Source organism: Rhagoletis pomonella, unplaced genomic scaffold (assembly GCF_013731165.1).
Source record: "Rhagoletis pomonella isolate Grant_MI unplaced genomic scaffold, Rhpom_1.0 Rhpom_scaffold_00002, whole genome shotgun sequence".
Classification (NCBI taxonomy): Eukaryota; Metazoa; Arthropoda; class Insecta; order Diptera; family Tephritidae; genus Rhagoletis; species Rhagoletis pomonella.
In genome coordinates, this window is record NW_023458556.1 from 16,779,248 (window position 1) to 16,804,683 (window position 25,436).

At 39.7% G+C, this 25,436-nt stretch overlaps 3 protein-coding genes across 5 annotated transcripts; 1 reads left to right on the forward strand and 2 right to left on the reverse strand.

Moving 5' to 3' along the window:
• Positions 1-1,664: 1,664 nt before the first annotated feature.
• On the reverse strand, positions 1,665-8,802 carry LOC118733160. The gene is made up of 3 exons (XM_036462433.1): positions 7,131-8,802; positions 2,653-3,234; positions 1,665-2,582 (listed from the first exon to the last, which is right to left on the reverse strand). The coding sequence occupies exons 1-3, from the start codon at positions 8,370-8,372 to the stop codon at positions 1,965-1,967; spliced, it is 2,442 nt and encodes an 813-aa protein (XP_036318326.1). The 5' UTR covers positions 8,373-8,802; the 3' UTR covers positions 1,665-1,964.
• On the reverse strand, positions 8,170-25,436 carry LOC118733161 (translation initiation factor eIF-2B subunit beta). Of its 3 annotated transcripts, none has more exons than XR_004992206.1 (7): positions 25,271-25,436; positions 25,125-25,211; positions 24,928-25,060; positions 24,554-24,871; positions 24,108-24,496; positions 23,873-24,032; positions 8,170-8,256 (listed from the first exon to the last, which is right to left on the reverse strand). XR_004992206.1 is itself a non-coding variant. In XM_036462434.1 (6 exons), the coding sequence occupies exons 1-6, from the start codon at positions 25,324-25,326 to the stop codon at positions 23,960-23,962; spliced, it is 1,056 nt and encodes a 351-aa protein (XP_036318327.1). In that variant the 5' UTR covers positions 25,327-25,436; the 3' UTR covers positions 23,214-23,959. The 3 variants fall into 3 exon arrangements, 1 of the variants encoding a protein (XP_036318327.1); XR_004992207.1 differs by having other exon boundaries at positions 8,247-8,265; XM_036462434.1 differs by lacking the exon at positions 8,170-8,256 and having other exon boundaries at positions 23,214-24,032.
• On the forward strand, positions 12,102-15,724 carry LOC118733163 (4-nitrophenylphosphatase). The gene is made up of 4 exons (XM_036462437.1): positions 12,102-12,655; positions 12,728-12,862; positions 14,842-15,049; positions 15,150-15,724. Exons 1-4 carry the CDS (start codon positions 12,392-12,394, stop codon positions 15,467-15,469), a joined length of 927 nt encoding a protein of 308 aa, XP_036318330.1. The 5' UTR covers positions 12,102-12,391; the 3' UTR covers positions 15,470-15,724.

Genomic DNA, 25,436 nt, shown 5'->3' on the forward strand with positions numbered 1-25,436 from the left:
GGCGGTGCCCATCACCGTCGTAGACGTGTGAAACTGACAGTTGAGTACATTAGACTGTGTTTATACACGGCAACTTTTGCCGACGCGATTTTTCACATTCCCTTTTGGCGTTGCTCGTTTCATTTGCACACGGCGACTTCTTTGTGTGCAATTGTTGTTGTCAGCTTTGAACCGCTAACTCAATTTACACAGACGAACGAGAGCACATAGCGTGTTGCCCGAGCCCGAGCAACTCGGTGCCCCTCTCCTTTCCTCGCCACTTTCTCTGCTACAAACGTCGAGTTGCCGCAACAAAAATCGCCGTGTGTAAATGAGCACTTATGTGACTTTATATGGAGAACGTAAGGTGGAGAATGCAAAATACGCTAAGCATGAGTTGCCGCTTTGCACGAAAATTATTACACTTTTTACGTTTTATAAGCACGGCACAACAACAATACGCTGACAGTTGGGTCTACGTAACCGGAACGACGCAGATCTATATCTGGCCTTGAACTGTTGTTGTTGTTCAAACAGCATGCAAATCCCCCAAAGAGTTTTTGAGGAGTGTTGCTGTAGTGACAGTCCTTGGCCAGATACGAATCTAGGTCGGCCGAGCTTGACAATGCTTGGAGACGAACCACCATACCCTGATTTTCTCGAATGGTGGATGACGAGTAGGACTGGCGCGTTCCACAGACTATTTTGAGCCGTTCAGCGCAGATTCTCGGGAGAAACTCATATTTCTACCGGAATGACTCGGGTTTTACCCGACTAAGGGCAATCTAACCCCGTTTAGGTCTGCGAAATTTCTCATTGTTCGCACAGGGGACTGTATCTTCCCCGTATTCTTCTGCTCCGGGCTGGCATAGAGTCAAGCCCAGGGCCAGAAATAAACACCTGCTGCGTATGCCAGAGACGATTGCACGCAAACTCCACCTCGGTCGGGTGCAACACTTGCGACACCATGCTTTGCTTTTCTGCACGGCACACCAGAGCTCGGCCGAGCAACACAGCACCTACTCAAGCACAACCCGACACAACACAACAATAGACACACACACAGCTCTCTGGGAAGACAATACCTGTGGTTTGCCGCTAGTTTGCTTGACCATATTTCGTGTCAGATCGTTCGCAAAGCTGTTGTAAATAATATTTCTGTGCCCGGGAACCGAGACTACGTTCTTTATGCATCGCGTAGGCAAATCGCCTAGAACCATTCCTCCTTAAATTGCCACCTTCGAAGAGGAATTGTTGCACTGTAGATATTAAATCGAAGCCTTGTTTTCAGAGTGAACGGGGATAATGTATTCTTTTACAAATGAGCAGCTTTCTTTATATACGTACATATCTTAACTCAGCTTGGTAGACACCACAGTAGTGTGGTAGGTGCAGGCTAATGCTTAGCAGCCGTTATTCCGACTGGGTGTTGCAGATGACTTTACTATTTATTTTAGGGCCATCGCTGAAAATTTAAATGGAAGTACAGTCTTGTTCTTTCCATTTTGCGGCCCGTCACCATACTGCAACTCTGAAGAAAAGAATGGGGTTTACTTCAGCTGTTTACGGAGATGGGCTACCATCTTTTGCCTGTATCCTTATTTTAGTAATGTATTTTTATTTCTAAAATATGGCCACCGTATGCCGAGAATAAATATGTTTACGCATCCAAAATCATGTTAAAATATAATAACTGGGTTTTATGTTTATTATTACATCAAATACACACAAACATAAATACATACAGATATATGTAATGCTTAATTTGGAGTTAATTAATATACCTATATGGCATAAGTACATACATATGTATGCACGACTTTGTCTTGTTTTGATCAACTGAACAACAAAAAAACAAAATACATTTTATTGGCATCAATAAAAATCCGATAGTTTTGCAACACATCTACGCAGATATTTAAATATTCTGAAAGGAAATCTAATTTTGAGTGTCCACATACATTTGCTATCACTGCTTCTGTACTCTACTTGCTGTCTTTTATATCTTCGGCCGCCTTTTTGTTAAAAATTTGCGGTGTCTTGAAGCCACGGAAACTTTTGCGCAGTGAGTTGGTCACGCGCTTCTTGTAGCTCGTACTAGTGCTGGTCACTGAAATTTTGTCATCTGGCACAAACCGCCGATCCAGTCTACGCAAACTGCCTGCTGCCTCATCTGTTGAATTGCTTTCATCGGAATTGTTTTTTAAAAATTTTCTATTGAAATGCAATTGTGGTGTACCCCATTTCTTCGCTATGAAAGCTTCAAATTCCGGATCACTTTCGGAGCCGCTTTCATTACTGGAAAATTTTCCATTGTAAATGTTTTTAACTTTGACCTGCTCACCTTCAGTCTCACTCACGCCTTCCGTCGCTGGTGCGCCACCACTGCGCGGTGTGGCAGCGGTCGAGTTGTCCGCATAGGGTATATCGTCCAGTTTGCGCGTAACAATCACCTCTGCGGGCACACTCTTCAGATTGACACCTTCGATTTGTGTCTGCTGGAAGTCTGTTGGATGTACGCCAGAGTTGGGGCTGCTACGCTGCGAGCTTCTCACTTTACGTGGCGTTTTTATTTCCACAATGCGAACGCGGTAATGCAGTAACTGGAGTCGAATAAAAGAGGGTATTTTGGATTAGGTTTGAAAAACGATAATATTTTTCACAATTGCTCACCCTATCTTCATCGATGAATTTCGCCAGATCTGTTAGTGGCATACTAATGCAGGTGCCCTCCGCCAAGATGTCATTATCATATTCACTATGCACTGGATACTTCTGTGTTATGGCAATGGCTTCATTTTCCCGATGCACAATAGTCACCTCGAAAGCATAGTTGTGTTTCTTCTCCTTCACAGTCGATGTGCAGGCCATAGTGAAAAGAATGCGTTCCTTGTCGTAGACTTCATAGAAATTAAACATCTCATCGAAGACAATGAAAACATAATATCCAGTCAATGGCTTCTGCTTTACGCCCATATTCCAAATCATATCCGTGATCTCTGTGTGGAATACCTTGTCGGCATGTTCGTTCTCCAAATGCTCCTTCCAGTGAGCCTCTCGCCCATTCCACTCACAATCGCCCCATACACGACCCATAAAGCATTTCATTGGCTTGTAGATGCATTGCTTCTCGTGCCAGCTCAAAAGTTCAATTTGTAAGCGTACAGTACAACCTCCGGAGGCATTCGAGCAGCGGAAATGCGCCTTGGAGCATAGCGCTTCCACGGTGAGAGAGCGTATGTTGGTGAAGGGTTCCTGCAGGACGAAGAGATAACGTTAGCTTTACATTATTGGTTTTGCCAAATTACACCGTGCGATAGTCAATTTAACACACGAAAAAATTTTTATACTCGTGAAACAGTGGTCCGAATATAGTAAAACTTCGTTTTTATTTTTCTCTCAATGACGTCACGATTTTTCTTAAAAGGACTTTGAAATTTCAAAGATATGAATGGATAAAAATTGATGGTGAAACCGGGCTGTTAAGCACAAACCGGGCTGTTAAGACTACCGTTAATTTCTTTATGATCCAATTAAAAATCAGTTAACGTGGTCCAAAGTTATGCGGTAAAATACATAAAAAAAATATATTCCGACGAATTGATAACTTTCTCCTTTTTCTGAAGTCCGTTAAAAATGGACAGAGACATTTTAAAACCAATTTACATGAGAAAACGGCACTAAATTGCACTGATTTTTTAAATAATTTGTTGAAATAATTTGAACGTTGAAATTGCTAAGTCTTTAAAAAAAAATCCTGACGGATAAAGGAAAGCTAGTAACGATTTTTTTTTTTTATATTTAGCCCCTAGTTTCGTGAATATAATGGTTTTTTCGTGAACGTATTTTTAAATTTTGTGGCTTTTGTCACACGGTTTCATTTAAAAAGTATTTATTAGGTAAATGTTCAAGTGTCCATGTTGATGTCAGAGATAATGTGTTTCTATAGAATCAAATAAAAACTTCGACCTTGAAGACATTTCTCTTTCGTGGTAGTTATACATAATAGATAAATTAAAAATAAAATATATGTATGTACATACATACGTGCATATATATTCGAAAATTTATTAAGTCTGAAATTGGACACTACATTATAAAAAAATTTGCATTATTGTGTGCGAAGATTAGATTGTATAAACATCCATACATATAAACTACATACATACATATGTATGTTTGTATGTGCATATGTATATATGTACATATCGAACCCTAACAGTTGAAAATATGTAAGCGACTTTTTTCACATTTTTTATTTATTTTTTGATGCAGAAATGTTCCTAGAGCATCTAGATGCAATTCTGCAGCAGACCAATCACATTCATACAGACCCATTAGTCTTACGTCCTCTCTGAAGAGAATTAGAGACGGGCATATTAGGAATAGTTTCCTTAATGGGAACGCTTTTTGCATACCAATATGCCAGTAAATCTACTATCCATACTCTTCAGAGTCTCACAAGGAAAATTGAGAAGTCTTTGGAGAACGAAGAGGTGGCGGTGGGATGTTTCTTGGACGTGGCGGGCGCTTCCGATAACATGGAACACTCTCTAATAGACATGCCGCTGGATAGCAAACGTTCTTAAAACCCGAAACCATTCCATCAACTCTATTTGGGACAGCAAAGAGTCAGATTTTTGGCTACGAATGGTTGCCCGCAGGGGGAGTGATCTGCCCTCTGCTATTGTCCAACGTAGTAGAAGAACTAGTGAAAATAGGTTCAAAGTTGAGGATTGCGGGCAGCATTGTCACTCTAATCAGAAGGTAGATTCGAAGACGCTATCTCCAACCTCCTACAGAATGCTCTGAGCATAGTCGCCAAATGGTGCAGTAGTAATGAGTTAAACAAAAACCTCAAAAAGACTAGCATAGTCATTTTCACCAGGAAAAGGGACAAATTACTAGAACCATTTCTTCACGGAGAAAGGATACACTTCTCCAAAGAGCTCAAATACTTTGGAGTTATCCTTGATGACAAGTTCTTATGGAATCCTAACCTAGACAAAACTATTCAAAACACCAAGGCCTCTTTCTTGACCCGCCTGAAACTAATGGCGGAACTGGGGCATCAGACCTAAACTGGCAAGGTGTATTGTATGATACCACCTTCAAACCGATTCTAGCTTATGCTTCATCCGTCTGGTGGAAGAATGCAGAAATGAAGACCACGCAGGTCAAGCTCAGAAAACTACAACTAGTTACTAGCGCACCAACCGCGGCACTCAAGCGCTTTTTGACCTTCCTCTTCTACATCTTGTTATCAAGAAAGTGGCTCCACTGTTCACAGCAAAGCTCATCTCATGGAACAAAAATATGGGCTGCGCATTAGCTTTGTTGACCTGTGCCTTCTGGGATTTAACTTTACACACAACTTTAAGGTATTTTTCCCCGACAGGAACAACGGACGCTCCTCGCTCTTAAAGCGCACGAGGTGCCCTCTAATCCGGTGTGGGAATACCTTGAACTTTTAATACTTATCGTCTCCACCAACCGGGTATACCTCATATGGGTGCCGGGACACAGTGAAGTCCTGGGGAAAGAAGTGGCAGATATTTTCGCCAGTAATGGGGCTACACAGGGATTCATAGGCCTAGCACCCGCTACTGGTCTGCCATGGAGCTCAATTATGCGAAACTACTATGTATATCTGGATGTGGAGGGCATTAATGCTGGACAACTGCGGAAGGTAACAGTCAGGGCTACGTCATTTATTCCGGATATTTCAACAAGGGGAACCAAAGAACTCCTTCACATCAGTACGCATGAAAAATAGCAGCACATTATGTGCCACTATGAAGCCCTCACTAGAACCAGACTTCCCTTTCTAGGAGCACACGAACTAAATGGCATTCAGCCAAAGGATCTCGCGAGTGCTCTTAGCAATACCTGGATTATAGACGATCTGACATCGCATGGAGGTTTGTTGCAGTAGAACGTTTCGGTCGCGGCCACTAGTAGACCTGATCCTTTCTCTAAATCTAATCTATTTTAAATGTCCATAACTTTGCGAAAAATTTAGCATTTAATGGGATAACAATGGAATCTATTTTTTTCGAATAAAAAAGTAGCCAATTATGCGCAACTTAACGCCAAGAGTTCAATCAATAAATATTGAAAATAATAATTAATACTTTAGTTTTATTTTTTTGATCAGAGGAAATTATTATTACCTAATTTTTAATTTTTTCGATCAAAATTTATGATTATTTTATGATTTTTATTTTTTCGCATAAAGACAAAAATTATTATTTAGTCTCGATTCTTCACTCAAGAATAGTGATCATTCAAAAAATTCAAAAGCATTACCAGCGTGATTTCCGACGTATACTTTTCAGAGGTAGCGACACCCTAATAAAAAGAACAAGTCCCAAAATTTCCAGTTCAAAATTTCAGTTGCTTGCGACTGTTTGGCTTTTTAAATTTTATAAATAATCATTATTTTTAAGTGGAAAAATCAAAATTAACAATATTTATTATCACTGAGCGTAAAAATAAAAATCTAAAACTAATCATTATATGTGATCGAAAAAAAAATAAAAATCAAATAATAATTATTTCCGTTGAGCGAAAAAATAAAATTCAATATTATTATTTTTAAGCGAAAAAAGGAAAAATTATAAAATAACGATTAAATGCTGATTTAAATTATTTTACTTATAATGATTACCGTCCCCGTTTTTTTTTTTGAAAGTAATAAATAGAGTATGTACACAACGGGTAACAGGGTAGAGCGTTTTTTTTTTTAATGATGTTTCTTCGCTCTACATCAAAATTTTACTAAAAGGAGTTAGTAGCTTTTAAATTCCAAATTTCTCTGAGCCATAAAAATGACCAAAGTCTTCATTCATTCTATTTCTGACTTGTTAAGGCACCTGACTTCATCTATTACATATGTATGCCCATTTTAATCACAAATGGAGAAAATCACAGAAACTTTGATAATACGGTAAGCACTGACGTCAAACTAATAATAAATACGATAGCTGCATTCACTTAAATTACTTTTATAAAATATATATTGACAAGCAAATTAGTTATCGTCAAAGGCAAATAAATAGATAATAACAAAAAAATGAAAAAAAAAATGAATAAGATGGGTTAGAAACAATAAGTTTGAGGGCTACTTGCTTGGTAGGCTACATACATACCTTACACAGCGGACAGAGTAAGAGTACCCTTGTGCACTGCTGACATATGCTGTGTCCAGTCTTGCAGAGTAAAATTGGCGTCTTCATCGGGTATGCGCAACCGGGACATTTAAGTTCCTCAATCAGACGTTCGTAGTGATTGACCGAAATCTGTTTGGGCGCTTCCGGCGACAGCGAAACCGGTCGCTCCACTACTCGACGCAACGTTGGCACTGTATCCTCTCTCAGCTGTACGGTCGCCACTTTGATCGGTTCGGGCAGCAAAGCGCTGGTAATCAAAGTAGGGGCCAAAGTGGTGTTTGGCGACGAGTCGCCTGAACGGGCTATTGGTGTTGTCGGTGTTAGGGTGCCCGATGGTGTGGGTGTAGCGATTGGTGCAAGCGGCCGACCGCTAGCGATTGCTGTTGCAGTTCCTGTACCCGGCGGCGCTGTTGGTGTAGAAGGCGTTGAAGGCACCGATGTGGCAGAGTACGATCTCTGATCGCCAATACCAATGCTGCGTGTACGGCTCAGCATAGGCGGCTTGGGTGGCGGTGAACCGGGCGTACGCGGTAGTGTAGCGTATTTAGCAGTCGGAAATGTAGTAGCTGTCGTCTTTGAAAGCCCATTGACATTGGTTTCACTAAGGCAGCCCACCTTTTTGCCATCAACATGCTCCTCCTGCTCTTCGCGTGTATGTGTACGGCTTTCGCTGACCACCGTTTCGGCGCCATTAACCGACTGAGTTTTGGTTTCAGTTTCGGTTTTTTCATCGATCGTATACTCGCTGATTGTGTTGTTGAGGAATAGCCGCCGTTTCTCATTGATCTTCTCGATATTCTTTATATGACCGATTATTTTCAGATCCTCGCTGTAATCGTTGCACAAATTGTTTCGGGTAGCATTGGTGGCGGTGGTGGTGGTGGTGGGGGTGGTGTTGCTGGCTGATAGTGATTGTGTAGTTGACGATTCCGCTTTTTTGCTGGTGCTAGCAACCGGACTGTGCGGACTACCGCTTGGTCCGTTGATGTCCGCTGCCTTTTTCGCCTCACCGTTTTTCGTTGGCTTGGTGTCTTCTGTGTTCTCTGCCTTGGGTATGTTGTGGTCACTGCTGCGATTGATGATTACTTTGGTGTTGTTGCTGGTGCTGGAAGTACTGGTGGTATTAGTGAAACTTGAAGTAGACACTACACTCGCCAAAGCTTTGGCCTCGCTGGCGTTAAGATCGCCGGCAATTAGCACACGTTCGTGAAAAACGTTCATTTTTGTTTTTAAATATTTTCTTCTTTTTAGTTCTTAGAATTACATACAACTACAAATTTACTTGAATACTGTTTTATTCTTCAAATTTTGATTTACGGTAATTACGAATAATTTGGATATAAATACCGCACTCCTACTGCTCTGTTGGCAAAGTGAATTTTAAATTGTCGCTTCGATTAAGTTTTCTGCTAAAACTTTAAGTTGAAACCAGCGCAATCGTACATTTTTTCTTACTTTTTAATATTCTTTATCTCTGAGGTATCTTATCAAATGCGGGTTGGGAACGTAGTTACCGGCAAGACAACTCCCCACCGCAATCTCCGATACCAACACACCGAAGTTGGAGTGTCAACGGCAGGCAATCAATATCAATTTGAGTAAACATCAATGATATTAACTGGAATGAGCTCCAAGTGCATTGTAGCTGGTGAATTGGAACTTAAACAAGAGTGCGCAGTGCTCGAACATACCGATAAGAATACCTTATACTCCCTCGGAGAGGATAGCGACGAAAAAGCTTCAAAGCCTATAAACTAACGGCCGCCGACAACCGGTAGACAATGTGGCATGATGAAGAGCTATTCAATGTCAAAAAGCTTTATCACCACGCTGAAGTGTTAATTAAAAGTGCAAACAATATTGTGTAACTTATGCCGAAAAGTTCGAAAAGCTATGGAATGATTTGTGTGGTATGCCAATTTCGTCGGGAAATTCATACAAAAGTACGTTTATGTAAACCGATGATGGGCACTGCCTTGCCCGCGGGCAAAACTCTTTTAAGCTTTCTATAAATTTTTCATAGGCGCATGCAGAGTAAAAGCTCTCTCTGCTCTTTTTTGATGTAAACTAATCTAAAACGAATTAGTCACAACAGCCTTAAGAAATAAATAAATAAGAATTTCTTCCCACTAGAACTTGAAGGGGGAACTCCCCATGTGAGAGCGAGATTTGTCGATTTTGTACTCCTATTACTATTACTAGCTTAGGAACAAACAGCGATGTCTCCCAAATCGAGAAATCCAAGAGTATTCCTTTCAATGAACTGGGGAGGTACATACATACGTATATGCAGCTCGTTCAGGAGAAATTTGTCATATTTAAGAAATAAAAGCAGGTCGCAAACAATTAAATGGGACAGCCAAAGTTAAGATCCGTCGGTATGTACATATGACAACCTTTTTTTAAACTTATAAATGCCAGTATTTAAGATGTCTAAGTTCTTATCTTGTCCCGTCCAGAACTTTTATTGGGTATCCGAAGGAAAGAGTCACCTTTACCATTAAGGGCTGGTAAATGCCTTGCAATATTAGTTTTTGTTCCGTTGGGTATTAAAGGAATCGCCTAAAGACACCCAAGTCTGAATTAGCTGCTAAGAGAATTCCTATCTGAGATCGACCGGAAGTTTAACCAACTTGAAGCATTTGGTCAGAGTAGCTGGAGTTAGACCTAAGAGGGCCATCTTTTAATGAAAAAAGTGGCATTGGTGTCCAAGTCGACAACCATAATAGTACCGAATATTTTTGTAAGAAATTTACCAGGCCGAGTGGCCCTAGACTGGAACTTACAGTTCCCTTGAGGACTTTCGCAAGCATCTTCCAACCGGAAGTCTATGCAATCAGTCTATGCGCAGAGATTAACCTTCGTTGAGATTACCGAAGTGGGAGGATACTTATTCCAAGCTATAGTCAGGCGGAACTTATGGCTATCTCATCCTTCGAGGTCAAATCCTCTTTGGCCTTGGAGTGCATCGAGAAGCTTAATGCCCTTGCTGAGCACAATACAATCCAGCTAATATGGGTACCAGGGCACATGGTTGTCGAAGGAAATGAAGAGGCCGATCAACCCCTGGACCGGAGCCCTACCATACGAGGGGTCTCAGTACGATAAAGGAGCCGCTCAGGAAGAAAAACAACAAACTGAGGGAACTGCATTGGCGAAGCATCACGAGACTTCGTCAAGTCAAGAGCTTATTAGGGGTACATACATATATTACCTGCCTCCAGCATCCATTCTAAAATTCATAGTCTCTGGGGCTGGATTCAGTGTTGTGATAAGCTCGGCGCATAATAGACCTACTAGTCGCAGTGCTTACCCTACTCATCTTATAGTGGTGGTAATGACAAGTGAACAAAGAGTTTATGGATTTATGAAAAATAAACCACACATCGTCAAATATGATTACTTCACGCTAAGCAAAACAAATACTAAAGATTATTATGAAGAGCATTTCGTTACATTGGAAAAGTGCTTATTAGCAGTATCTACTGATAATAGGGATGCTCATTTTAGTAGCGCAATATCGAAACACCGACTTTTTTGCAATATCAAAACGAAATTGAGCAAATGTGAATTAGCCGGTAGGAAAACCTTCTGTACACTAAAAACTGAGATAAATAAATAAATAATGATACATCCAGTGACGCCGCTACTGATGTCCCTGACGATATCCTTATTGATATCACGCGCTTCAATCGTACCCCTAATGGTATTTATAATGGCGCTCCCACTGGCGTCCCGGATGATACCCTTACTGGTATCTCGAGTGCCCATTCAAGAGGATGACTGCTTGTCTTCATTTAATGCCAGCAAACTCCCAAACCTTTTTTTCTAAAGATAAAGTTTAAATTTTAGGCCATTTAATGCCCAGTGGAAGACCGAAATAAAGTTTTGACCAAGATTTTTGTGGATGTACAATCGCTTTTTCAGTATGTTGACGGACAATTACTACGTGAATTTCGGTCCCGAAAATCGTTGAAACGTTTACATCTCTAGCCTGCAAACGCTATGCAGGGACTAGATAGTTTCTACACTCTACAACAAAATATTAACTTCTCGGAACTCGCACGTAATACAAAGACACACACTTGCAAATGCATGGCAGCTGTTCGAGCGTTCACCACATATAAATTGCGAGCTAAATGAATCATTTTCTATCTTACGCTTCTAAAAAGCTCTCGAAGATCAGGTCTGGAGTCATGTAGTCCCACATATGACCGCAGGAAACTTTCTGCTCCGGATGCTTAATTTAATTTGCGATTATAAAAATCGCTGCATGAAGCCCCTTTTAAGTGAGGCAGGCTTAGCAAGATATTTGATATATGTAGATAAGTTCGATCCGATCTTCTTTGGTCCACTCTGTGACCAATTTTGTGTAAAAATCTTGAGCCCTTAACAAAAATTTAGATTATATCTCTATTGAAGAATTCGATGGAAATATTATCTTCTGTACAACCAGGTTTCGCCAAGGGTTTATTTTGAAAGAAAAAAGTCGCATTCTATATTTTACTCAACCCTTAATGTTCTAGTATAGGGTATTCCAAGAAGAAAAGGGTAAAGTGGGATGAAGTGACCCATGAAGGGAACCGCCTGGGAATATTCAAGGCGGCTCTAGCTGGCTCAAGAAAGCTTCCCTAAAAGTCTATGTGGGAACGAAAACATTTGGTGATCTCAGTTGGCTTTCTTCCAGGCTCACAAATACTGAGTGCCTTGAGGACATTCTGTGGGATGGTTTGGCTTTGGCCAGTCAAAGATTCGTGCACTTAAATGTTCTTCTAGTACTTATTAGAGTATCTGAGGGTATTTTAGGCTAGTGACTCTTTTAAGGTACACAGAAGCTCTTTAAGCACGCAGTCTCACCTCTTTCTGCTATACCTAATTCTTTAAATAACTAACTAGTCTTAAGTTCACAGAAATAATAACCCTTAGGCTTTGGAGAAAAATTAAAATGATAAAATTAAAAAATTTAAAAATTAAAATTACTAATTTCAGATGCGTGGAAGTTTAACAGTTACGCGATAAAGTGAAGTATATATTTTCTTTGTACGTATCAAACTATTTTACTTTGTTGAACAGTGTTCTTCGGTGCATTGCTAATTGTTTAGAGTGTAAATATGTTTTTCAAAGCAATGTGCGCTCTTAATCAGATATAAACATATATATATATGTATTGTATGGAAAATATTTAGTTTGCGGCGTTTTGCTTAAAATGCGCTGGAGTAGTGATTCGCCGACCAGCAACGATGGCAGCAGCACAGAAAGCGCGTCATATTTTAAAACTTTCTACACAGGAGCAAAAGGCTTTTGTCGACTCTTTTGATGTGGTGATGTGTGATTGTGATGGCGTGATGTGGATGATCACTACTCCACTACCTAGAACTGGTGACGCTGTGAATTCACTAAAGGCGGACGGTAAGCAGGTGCTGTTTGTGACAAATAATAGCATGCTATCGGATGAGGAATATGTAAACAAATTTACTGGAATCGGCGTAAAGAATTTTCAAAAGGTAATACTGAATTCGAAAATGGTTGTATTTTTGGGTAAAAGTCAGATAAAATTCTGTATTTATACATCCTAGGATGATCTTATACAACCAGCCAAGTCTATGTTATACTATTTGAAAAAGTACAACATCAAGCAGCCGGTATTTTCATTGTGCAGCGACCCCGCCAATGAAATAATTCGCAATGGGGGCATAGAAGTGATCACACTGGTACGTACAGACATATAAATAATCGTAATAATCGTATACACGTATATATTTATATGTAAGCACATAGATACATACCTGTGTCTATATAATAATAATAGTTAATAAATATAACAGATTTGAGCTTCTCCTCTGATTTGTGGCGTGTGCCTCGATGTTGTCATACGAAGGGGAGGGACCTACTGTTTTACGCCGATGCCGAAGACGATTGCACTTTTATGAGAAGCTGTTTTCATGGCAGAAACCCACTCGCGGGTTTGCCATTCCCTGCCTAAGATGGATCGCTATTAGAAAAAAATGCTTATCTTTTTTTTATGTTAGTCGGAAACTGGACTCGATCCCAGACCCTGAGAAATGGTAGTGCGCTCTTCTAACCACTACAGCAAAGCGATCATACAGCGGCCGCCTATGTATGTCTACATCGTGCAATGCTGAGTTATGCAGCACTATTGGAAAATACGCATCAGCATCTCTAGCTGAAGTGTTCGCAACCCTTAAGACTGGAGTTAGTCAGCCTCATTGCGAGAGTCGTGTCGAATGCAAGTCGTTTTTCGAGAGTCGAATCGTATCGAAAATTTCATGTCATTGCCTAAAATTTCGACTAGACTAGTGTATTAAAACGGAAAAACTTGGCAGCACTGCATAATTTTCGACCATTTTCGTATATATGTTTATTATTTCAGCACAACGGCAGACAATGCCAATGTTGTCGAGTCTAATTTACGATTTACGCAAGCCTAAGCCTAATTTCCGACTTACGCAATAAGGCTGAATATCTTTCTGGTGACAGCCAATTAAGTTTGGTGTTGCGAATTTCGGTTTAATTAGATTGGTTGAGCTTTTTTTACTCTGAATTCTAAATATCACAAGGTTACCTGATAATTAGACATTTGGCTAGGCGCGCTTCAGATCAGGGCTGGGTGGCATCGGCAGGCTATATGTAGGCAAATTTCATTTGTCCGGGTAAACCCGGTCTTCAAGGAGCAGACGGAGCTCCTGGCTGATCTCTGAGGAGCAAAAGTAATTGGTACTCTAAATAAAGTTCATACGAATATTAAATCCAAATAGGCCTAAGATCCGCTAGTTCGCATAGAAAGCATGCAAACAGGTGATTGAAAATAACTGATGAACTTGGAATGTAGATTCGTCCCAACTCAGATTAAGTTACCGATTAGGCAGGTCGGAACAAATATATCGTTCCAGTGGTATCTATATGTTACGACTATTTGCTATTTTAAACATCTAAAAGGGATTTATTAATGTCAGCTATAAGGCCATAGACCAACTAAGGCCAAAGTTTCAATGACTAGCCGAATAAAGCCAACGGCATCTTTAGAGCGTGCTTACCTAAATCAGCAGCTGGAGTCCAACATTTGCTATCGCTAATTTTGGTCGCTAAAAATCTCCAAAAGAATAGCAGGCGCGCCTAACAACACGCAACATCTAATTACATGCGCTCCCCTTACGGCCGGATTTGGCTAATAACACATTACAGTTAATACTTTTCCATTCAGTATACTTTTAGGCCCACTGCTTTTCATTTAACTAATTTTGGCGACGAAAATTTAGTGTAGCGATTGTCAGAATTCCACTACAGGAATTACTAGTTTTTAGCTAACTTGGATAATTGAAGAAAATAGCCAATTAACACCATCATAATTTCGATGGCAGAGTGGAAGATCGACTTATCTCTGCAGCCAATTTGAAAATGCCCAATCGCAGAAAACTTTTCTAGAACGCCCTATCTATGAATTCGGTTCAAAAACGACCTATCACAAACGAAAATTCATTGAAAATGCGCTGAGGTATGGCGTTTTTGAACCGAATTCTGAGATAGGCCGTTTTTCAATCAAATTCTAAAATAAAGCGTCGTAGAAAAATTTTCTGAGAAAGGGCGCTTTTGTTTTGCTTATTTATTTCGGGCGAACTCAGACCATAACTCAATTATAATCAATGAATATTTCATTTGGTGGCTATTTTAGGACACACCACCCAAAATCGCAGTTGACAAACTGCCAGAAGTGACACAACCGAAACGAAATGTTGGCGCAGTCTTATACGATATTAATATTAACTTGAATTATGCGCAAATATGCGCAGCTACCCGTTATTTACAGGATAAAGATTGTGTCTTCATTACCGGCGGTACAGACTGGCTGTTGCCGGTGACAGCAGATTTAATAGTGCCAGGTTTGTTTTTTTTTTGAATTTTACATCTAATTTATAGGTCTTAATCTCTTTATCCCTTTATCTTTAATCCCTTAATCCTCTGTAATTTTCTTGCTTTCAGGATTTTGTGACACTCTCGAAACAATCAAGAGGTTTACGCACAAAGACGCTATAATAGTCAGCAAACCGGCGGCGTTATTGGGCGACATAGTCAAGGACATCTACAACTTGAAAGATCCAAAACGTTGCCTCTTTGTTGGCGATTCATTGACACTCGACATACGCTTCAGCTTAAATGTTGGCTTTCAGTCGTTGCTCGTGCTGACTGGTACTACTCCAAAACAGGAAATGCTGGACGCCAGCATTGACCGGCAGCCTGATTATTACGCGGACGGCATTGCTGATTTCATTAAATTGTATGAAAACATCAATGGGGCTTAAAATGGGCATACAGGGTGGTCCATATGATGGTCAAAATCAAATCAAAAAAAAAATATATATATATATTTTTCCTTTAATCGGAAGAGCAAACATTTCCATTATTTATGGAACACGATTTCACTCATGTGGCTGCCTCAGCTGGTTTCACAATAGCACATCCCGTTAATTCAGTTTTCAATGACCTTGGTGATGGTTTCTGGCCCTATCTCACAAATGACTTGCTTCATATTCGTCTTAATCATTATTGGATTGTGCGCATAACATCGGTTTCTCACGGCACCCCACAAATAGACCAACGGCGTTAAATCGACACTCCGAGGTGGCCAGTCGACATCGCCGAGATTACCGAATTTGACGCAAAAAATACCGATTGAAGCATGGGCTGTGTGACATGGCGCGCCTCCCTGCTTAACGCAAAGATCGTCCAAGTCCATATCTCAAATTTACTATCACAAAAAATCGTTTATCATGGCTCTGTACGGCTCACCGTTGGCCGGAGTCGCGTGTCCAGCACGATGTTTAACATCGCCACCAAAGTGTCATTATCTCGATGCATTGGCAGCTCGACGAACACCTGCTGGTTTTTCGATCCCCAGATGCGGGAGTTTGGCTTCTTAACATGGCCGCCGAGAAAAAAATGCGCTCTGCCAGAAAAGATGATTTTTGGAGCAAAATCGTGGTTAATTTCGAGCTGCTCTAAAGCAAACATTTCCAGGTTGTTCAAGCGTAAAGCGATTCATTTCAGATATTGATTCCCTGTCAAGTTTTTCAGTGGGAAAGAGCTCAACGTCAAAATAGCATATTATTAAAATAGGACTTTATGGACCACCCTTTATAATTTTAAAAATTGCTGCAACATATTTAGTAAGTATGTAACCGAATTAGTAAGAAACTAATATTTTTCTAATTAATTGATATTTTAACTACGTTAATTAAAATATATATTTGTTAATTTTTAGATAATTATTAACTAAAGTATAATTGTTCGAAAATAGCTAAGACAAAACACAAAATCGATTCCAGGGGCTTATTTCATATAAGTGAGAAGTGCGACAATTGCCGATTTTTCTATAAAATTTCACTGCCAGAATTGTCGGCGACACTTTTCCTGTTTCATACACGTTTGTTGACAACTGTGAAATTTTTTGGAAAACGACAGTGATAAATAATATAGAATATTGTCGACAATTGTGTTGACAATAAAATTGTCCCCTAATTGCATTTTTAGCGGTTTTTAGGGACCTATAAAAAATAGTTGATGTTAAAAAATGGTTAAACAAACAATTGGGTATTGTTATTGGGATTTCAATGTTCCTAAATAGGATTTTGTGTGGGTGGAACTCTCCAACAATTTCAAGTTAAAAAGTCCCGACTCACTAGGCTGGGTCGCGAAAAGTAGTTTTTAAATAAACTCCCTAGTTTGAAAGCTTACCTCGAGACAATTTGGCGTCATGAAAACTCATATACTCAGACAGTGCCCAGAAAGAATAGGCTGCCCATAACAAGTTAGTGCCGTTATTTATATGCAAAACATATTAATACGTTACTAAACTGAGATGATCCAAAAAAGATGGGTGCCCAACTAAAAGAACATATGAAGCTCGTTGAGCTCCACGAAATGGGATCCATGAAAGTCAAGTATAGTACTTACAAGTTTTGTTTTTTATGTTTATTTTTTTGGTTGTTTATGTGTTATGCCTTGAATAAGTCCACAAATCTGAGGCTTGCATAATCTTAAACCTGCGTGCTAACGCGATGATACTGACATAGATAAATCTCAATAAATTATATTTACCTAAAACTTTTATCAGCGTTTTATGATATATTTACATACACACATATATGTATATGTATATTGTACAAAGATATATCTAATTATAATTAAAAGTGGCTTTTTTCGAATGGACGAAACGGAGATATCATTTGAAGGTTCGCTGAGCTTTAGAATGATAAGACAATAGATACATACAAATATGCAGTTTTAAAGGGAGGAAGAGCCATACACAGAAAAGAGTCATAGAGTTCAGGTATAATTAAAAAACGTTCTCCTGTAAAATTTTTGCCTTTTGCCACTTACGATAAAATCGAAATCAGGGCTCGATATTACTGTTATTTAATGGATTTTTATTAGAGTGGACTTTCGTTCTACAAATCTTTGTGTAGCGATTTTAATTACCAACAACTTCATCCGAAAGTCAATGAACTTACAAGGTCATACCAATTATTGAAAAGCGGATGGATAGAAAACATGGGACCTCAATTTCCACCTAACGCAGATCGTTTGTAGGAACGGTAATGTTAGGGTCTATTTTGGACACGGCATTAGTCCGTTTTCAGTAATGTTCGTATGCCCCCGCCTTGAGACGTTTCTGGAAAGTAGGTTAACGGCAAAAATGTGTCCCCTGATAAGTTAAAGACTGCCTGCGAAGCTTCAGCTACAATTATGACCGTACTACGACACTTAGACAACATTACCGTCTACTGAGGGGAATTAATTGTAGGAATGAGTTGTGGTGGGAAGGTTAGGTTTAGCATATTAAACTTTCGCACGATGGCTTTCGATGCTTCCCCCTACTGGACAAAAAACACATACGCATTCTTTTCACGCAAAGATTCCAACGGCATGTAATACATTTATAAACAATTGATTGATTGCATAACTAAATAGATTAAATAGATCTTACCGTGAATTATATTGGCTCACATATTTGTAATTAATTCGACAGACAACGTATTTCTGCACATAAAATTGATTGCCCAGCTTTCGTGACTATTTACCACCAATTGACTTTTATCACACACACACACCTCCACAATTATGCACATACGCACGCAAGGCACATAGAAAATACGCCCAGCCGTTTCAAAGCGCCAACCAAAATACACTAACTGCAAAGGACGAAAGCTTTGTGGCACCAACACCAAAGGAGGATTTCAAGTTGCGCACAACAGTTCAAAATGAAATGTAAGAAAACAAAGAAAACACCGTTAAGAATTAAAACTAACACAATTGACTTTATTGTGTCTGCGGTGTGGCAAGACAAACGGTTGAGTTATCGCCTTGTCCATTACAGCCAAAATTGTTTGTATGTAGATATCAGTGAAGGTAAACAAAACAACTGTGGCGCGGCATTTCCCCACCACTTGCTGTCCGATGGTTGGTAAGTTGGCCGGTTGGTAAGTTGGCCGGTTGTTGGCCTTGTTCAACGGAAGTCACTGCAAAGCATGAAAGAATGTTTGAAGGAAGCCACTAAAAATATTTGAGTATTGTTTTACATGCCGTAACACACAATTTGAATGTATGTATGTATGTACATGTGGTTGCGTTTGGAAGGGCGAGAAGTGAGCGGTGATTTTGGAAAATTATTATAGACATTCGAGTGTAAGTATTGTCATTTTAGGAATGAAAAAGCCTCTCATAAAAGACATCTGCCGTTCGGCGGCGGCGGCGTTAAACTGTAGGATTCTCTATTTGTGTGACAATATAAATGCACAATCACAAGTTTTAGGTATGCAGTTTTGTAGCCCATTAAGTTTTAGTATAGCAAAGGGCAAGTTTGAAGTAGCTAGGAATGGCCGTTGATTTTTGGCATTTTTTTTTTTTTTTGCCGACGGTGTTGCTCATTTGTTCCTATGGGAAAAAATAAATTCTCAAACATACTGATACTTTGTACGTAAGAAAACGCGTAACACCGTCAGCAAACAGAAAAAAAACAAGCCAAAAATTAATCCGAATCCTTAGCCGCTTGAAACTTGCACAATATTTCCGAATTTGTTCCAGAAATTCTGATTAAAAAGTTTGAAATTTGGTGGTAATTTTTTGAAATTCGGCTATTTGTAGTATGGTACTATATTTTTGAAAAAACAAAAAATAAAGAAAAAGAAGACGGTTAATAAAATTGTAAAAACTTGTAAAGAAGTAGTGTCCCTAATTATGTGGACACCACTGTATACCAAAATGCTGAAAATGAAAGGCCAAGTTGATTAAGACATGTCTCTTTGTCCGTTACACGATAACTCGAGCAAAAATTATTGTGATATCTCAACGAAATTTGGCAAAATCGGGAAGCTACCACGCCCATCTCCCAAATAATGGTATTACGAAATATACAAGAAGTACAATAATTCTTCAAATATTAATATTCCTCTCCTACAAACTGCTTGCAGAAAATTGTGTTATACTTCTTGATAGGAAGCATCTGGGCCTCGTCGTGTGGTGTTGTTGAGGCGCCATAAGAATGCATCCAGTCGTGGATCAGAGTGCCGTGTTTTGTCATGTCTGTAGTTTTAGCCACTGTGTCCTGCCAGAATCTATCGACTACACGACCGCTGCATAGTTCAGAACCGGCCGACAAATTTCCTTGTATGTTGCCAACAACGTTTCTTTGTCTTTGCCCCAGGCGCTGCCGGCTAGCGATTTGAGGACTTTGTTGCGGATCTGGACACGATTGACAATTGCGGTTATATGCGCCATGAAGGGGAGGATCTTCGGATTATACACCGAAAGAATTGGTTCGCCATCGAGGTGAATACCCAGCTACAGTCTGGTCTCTTTCGTTCGGGTGGTAAAGAGGGTTGCGAGGATTTCGTAAGGGAGAGTGAAGAAGCGATAAAGTTCGGAGAGGTAACCGTTTGCTTTCGAGCACAAGTCATCAATTCCAATCCCAGACGATATTCTCGAGCAGCCGTCAGCATAAGATACAATCGTGACTTTCCTGGTGGTTGGCGAGCTTTAATATGTAAAAATTAAACAGTAGTGTGGAAAAGACATCATCCTTTGGAACCCCTTTTTGGTTTTCCTTCGTTTGCTGGTTTTGTCTCTAAAAATTACGGACGACTGGAAGCCTCAATGGTTTCTAGTAGCGTGAATTGACTGACGGTGTCAAACGCAATTGACCAAGTCCCACGCTACTAGCACTGTTCTCTCACAGGGGCGGTTGCGGTTTAGGCCACGAGTGCTTATGGCGTTAAGTGCTGTTGTTGTGCTGTGCACTCTACGAAAACGATGTTTCGCTGGGGTGAGGTGGTAGGTGAAGTACGGGAGTAGCAAGGCCTCCAGTGTCTTACACCGACCAGGGAAGGGAGCGTTACCGCCCCTTGTGGGACGGTTTCACCGGTTTAAGCAGTGGGGCCCCGCTACCCATTTTCCAGATGTCCGGAACGATGATAGTGGCCATAGAAAGGTTGAGGACCTTGGCAAGGTAGTCTACTCCCGCAGGACCTAAATTTTTTGGCATCAGCATACATATTCCGTGAGGACCTATGGATTTGGAGTCTTTCGCCTTTCCGATGATTAACCGTACTTCACCGCTTGTGAAAACAAGAGGCGCACTAGGAGTTGGCAGATTGTGTAGCCTTCTGGCCAATCGACGCTTGACTCTGTCTGCCGGAGGATGCCAAAAGAGATTTCGACTCTGTCGTCACGCTTCGGTTGAGGCGAAGTTACAGGTCTTCAGATACCCTTCCCACTTCTTCCGTTTATTTACGTTCACAAGTAGCCGAAACTCCATGTTGAGATCCCTAGCGCGGGGATTTCCAGGATCGGTCTGACGAAGGTTGTCACGCTTAACAGCTAGGACAGCCGCTTCGGAAGAGGGCTGCAGGGAGGGCAGAGAAGGTGCTTTCAGTAGCTTCAGCTAAGCCATTTTAATCAGCTTTGGAAAAGTTGACGTAGGTTCGGTGTTCCGCGGAAGCAAAGTCGGCAGGTTTATCAATAGAGATGACTATGAGCAGATGGTCTCACGCTAATGTCAGCATAGGCCACCATAATCCTGGTGGGTGCATGGTCTTTCATTGTGCAGAATGTTGAAAGTTCTATCTGCTCAGCCAAGTGTGGTCCGTTACGACCATTCGATAGGCTTGAATGCCAAAGATCGTGGTGCGCGTTAAAGTCACCGACTACCATTCGGTTTTCACTTCTGAGGAGCGGACCTATTTCAGGGTGATATCCTGCCGGCCAGCTGGTGACAGACGGTATATATATGTTAAATATTTCGAGCTCAACATCGCCTGACCGTATAGCAACACCCTGGCATCCTAGGATGGTATCCCCGGTCGGCGTCGCGGGGAGGTTTGCGACTAAGCAGCCCAGCAGGGGCCCACATAGTCCAATTCCGCGTAATGCGCAGTCCGGAACCTGCCCTAAAATGGCACCAGCCAAGGCAGGAATTGCACTTGACTGATGTCACGTTACGGCATATTCTAGACAGTCACACCGAGCACCGGGTTAGATCGCCAAAACAATCGCCCTTGGTAGAGTAAAACCCGAGTCATTCCGGTACGTGTAAGCGGCAGTCATGGGGGTGACCTATGGTGGTTTAGTAGTTGCCTTACCTCCAAGTTGAAATACCTGATAGGGAATGCTTTAGATCGACCGGGCGAAGGACAGGTGAGGTTTTCTATCTTATCTAGAGTAGGAATTGAGTAAAGTCAAGCAAGGGTAACTGCATACCGAGAAGCTTTACTATACCCCATTAATAGAGAAATGTTTCTTCCAAAGTTCCTGAAATATTACATCCTTTGGTAACTAATATTCACTGATTATTTTCCCTATGTCCTTCTAGAGAATTTTTGACCGCTTTTCATAAATGAGTAGCGATTATAGAGCTTTAACAAAATGTTTACAAAGATTCTTTCTCAGAAGATAATAAATGTACAGACATACACTGACGGAACAAAGTATTGGCACCGCAAATTTTTCACAATATATGCAACAATTTTCATTCTAATATTTTTTCGCTAATTTCGTATAAAAATATGGTTCATTCTACAACAAAAAACATAAAAATATAATACCTAAACTTTTTTCCAAATTCGCGAAAATTCAGCAAATTTTCATGAAAACTTTCAACTTTTTAAACAGATTTTTTAGATTTTTTTGAGTATGCAGATTTGTAACCCAATCAAATTTATTAAGTGCAATTTTTAAGTGGCTAGGAATTACCGCTGATTTTTAACAATTTTTTTTTCACGCAGTCTCTTCCATACAAAAAATTTTTTTTCGAAAATACTTTATAAGGAAAAAATGCATTTTTTTACTAGAATTTAATGGGCTGCAATACTGCATACTCAAAAAAATTCTAAAAAATTTGATCAAAGTTGAAAATTTTGATGAAAATTTGCTGAATTTTCGGGAGTTTTGCACAAAGTTTAGGAATTATATTTTTATGTTTTTTGTTGTTGAATGAACCATATTTTTATAACAAATTGTTGGAAAAATATTAAAATAAAAATTTGTTGCATATATGTATTGTGAAACATATTTACATTCAGTACTTCCCATAGTGAAAAAATTATTTCACTTTGGTACTTACTATCCTTCAAAATAACTTAACTAAGCGTACCACAAACATACATCACAGTCAAGTCATCATCTTTTGATTTCATAAAACAATTTTTTGCTTACAACAAATTACCTAAATTAAGTAACAATACCTCCCATACCATGTTCATAAGTATGTATGTACCTACAAAATTACATAAGTACGTATATACATTCATATGTCCGCATGTATGTATTTGATGTTGGGCCGTATGCATAGAACCTCAGCAAATGCTTTTTCTTAAAATTTCCGATTAAAGTGAAAGGTATGTAATTTTAAGAAAAAAGCATTTGCTAAGTTCTTATGCATACGGCCCAATGTATGAATTACTAGCTAAAACGGATTTATTCCCAAAGAATTTGTTGGAAACTACCAACCCAACTAAGATTAATAGATTTGGCAAAAGCAAAACTTTTGTACGCTTCGTTGATCAACGGCGACTTAACTTGTGATAATTTAAAATTCACTATATTTCTTTGAGGTATAAATTCACACTTCGCACACATACATATGTATGTACTTATTCATTCTTAAGAATATACACAAAATTATAATTTTAATTAAAAAAGTTGATTTTAGTGTAATTTTACGTTGTATTTTTTCACTTTCCTAAGAACAAAGTCGCAATTTTTTTTCAACAATAACCGCGAGTGTCATGAGCACAGAGGTTCTTTATAGGTCTTTGCCTTCCGAAAACTGTGATAATTTGCATTGAAGAATAATTAAAAGCAAATGTGATTGAATGACATGTGACAATTGTACTGAAACGCAGTGCGCTAAAATAAAAGGTGTTCATCAAACTAATTTCAAAGTACGCTTTCCATAGGAAATTGAACAGGAAACAGGGGGAGTATAGGCATGTATTGTGAGCAACATTTTTGCGGTCTGTGTTCAGTAATTGGATTAGACGATTGGTAGACAACAGCCGCGGAGAAACGTGGTATTTAAAATCGCTAACGAAAGCATACTATAAAGTCAAAGCAACAGCGTCTTTGCAAACGTGCATAAAAGTAATATAATCGGCTAGTCATTTCGTTTCTCATTCATCTATCTTTTTCCATTTCACTTGTTTATACTTTACTTTGTGTGCTTTACTTATTGCGAAAGCTTGAAATGCTTAGGCTAGAATTTTTAGGGTGTGGAAGTTTAAAAATAGTGGCGCTGTTCTTTAAATCTCATAATCTTCTGGATTGTAGAGTTCAGTCAATAGCCGGTACACATATGACGGTGCATGGCCACCTCTGAAAAAAAAACGACAAAAGAAAATTCATAGTTTTCCAATGAAAGATAGTATCACATTAAAACCCTAAACTTACATATTTGAAATGAACAACGTTACAAGCTCTGGTGGTACGTAATCAAATATGGGACTGTATACTTTAGCAGAGTGAGAAGCCAGCGAGTCGTATCCGATAACATCTTCCGCGCAGCCTACCAAATTGAATGCGTCTTGCTCCAATGAGCACAAATGTACCGGCGACAATTTGTACATAGGCGACAGTACAATAACCGGTACTGAATAATGTTTAGCAGATAGAGCAACCGTATATGAACCACAAGCCGCACGCAGCCCTCCATTAGCAAGTACACTATGTGTACCAATGATGACTTTGTTGACGCGCGACATCATTGCAAAAATGGCAGAGTCTGGTATAACGATTATCTCTGCGTTACCGTTTGCCAAGCTCGCTGCCAAATTGTGACCCTAAAATTATGGGAATGCTTAAGATTTATAAAGGCTATATTTCTTTAGTTGACATACTCTGCAATCGGGCGCACACTCAGCTATGATGATAGTCAAGAATTGGCGTTTCTTCACAGCACGTTTAAGGAAATTTTCAACACTACGCGAGTGCCCTAAAGTTAGTATAACCTCTGAGGAGTGTATATGCTCTTCAGCTTGCGCGCAAATATTTTCTGAACTTGTTTCCAATTCTGTCTCGATTTCTTGCAAATGATCCAGCAGTGCCTCACGTAACCCCTGTTGTGGTTTCGTGTAATCGACGCTAACATCATTGCTCGTTTGTGTAACCAGTTTGTGCAGTGACATGGACGCTTGATCATCTGTGAATTGGTGTACCTTAAAAAGATGCAATAGTGATGATTGCCATATTCGCTGTAATCAAATAGTTAAACCTTTGCTTGCAGTAAGTCGAACTCCTCACGTATCAGCTTCAGAATGCGACGAGCAATATTGGCGGTTACAGTCTCCTGCGGCATTGCGGATTGCAGAATATGTCCTTGCGTACGCACTATGTTCATGAGTTCACTGATTGCCATGGAAGCACGTTGGTTATCGTGATTATTTTTTGTATATTTTTTACATGACTTACTCTGCATGCGCCCATCCAAGACCATTGATAATTTTCTTAAATAATTTCAATGTTTTTGTTGTAATGTTGTAAGAGCCTTCCACGTTCCTGGAATCAGTAAACAATGTATGCTAGCAACGAATAATTAATTTCTTTTAAACACATACCCGACTTTTATTTCATGAATTAACTGCGTTACATCCTTCGTAGGTTGCCCCTTCATTATGAATTTATTCGTGTTATACAGGATTGCAAAATATTTATAAAATTCCCTCAAAGCGAATAAACCACAGATCTGTTTTCTTTTTGTGCTTTTTTGATGCGTGTCAAATA

Coding starts and splice junctions, on each gene's coding strand:
- LOC118733161 (XM_036462434.1), bottom strand. CDS start 25,326: ATGAAGGGGCAACCTACGAAGGATGTAACGCAGTTAATTCATGAAATA. Junction 24,872..24,927: donor TCGACTTACTGCAAGCAAAG/GTTTAACTATTT, acceptor CATCTTTTTAAG/GTACACCAATTCACAGATGA. Junction 24,497..24,553: donor AGTGTGCGCCCGATTGCAGA/GTATGTCAACTA, acceptor CCATAATTTTAG/GGTCACAATTTGGCAGCGAG.
- LOC118733163 (XM_036462437.1), top strand. CDS start 12,392: ATGGCAGCAGCACAGAAAGCGCGTCATATTTTAAAACTTTCTACACAG. Junction 12,863..14,841: donor GCATAGAAGTGATCACACTG/GTACGTACAGAC, acceptor TGGCTATTTTAG/GACACACCACCCAAAATCGC. Junction 15,050..15,149: donor AGCAGATTTAATAGTGCCAG/GTTTGTTTTTTT, acceptor TCTTGCTTTCAG/GATTTTGTGACACTCTCGAA.
- LOC118733160 (XM_036462433.1), bottom strand. CDS start 8,372: ATGAACGTTTTTCACGAACGTGTGCTAATTGCCGGCGATCTTAACGCC. Junction 3,235..7,130: donor TACTCTGTCCGCTGTGTAAG/GTATGTATGTAG, acceptor TTCGTCCTGCAG/GAACCCTTCACCAACATACG. Junction 2,583..2,652: donor AATTCATCGATGAAGATAGG/GTGAGCAATTGT, acceptor ATTCGACTCCAG/TTACTGCATTACCGCGTTCG.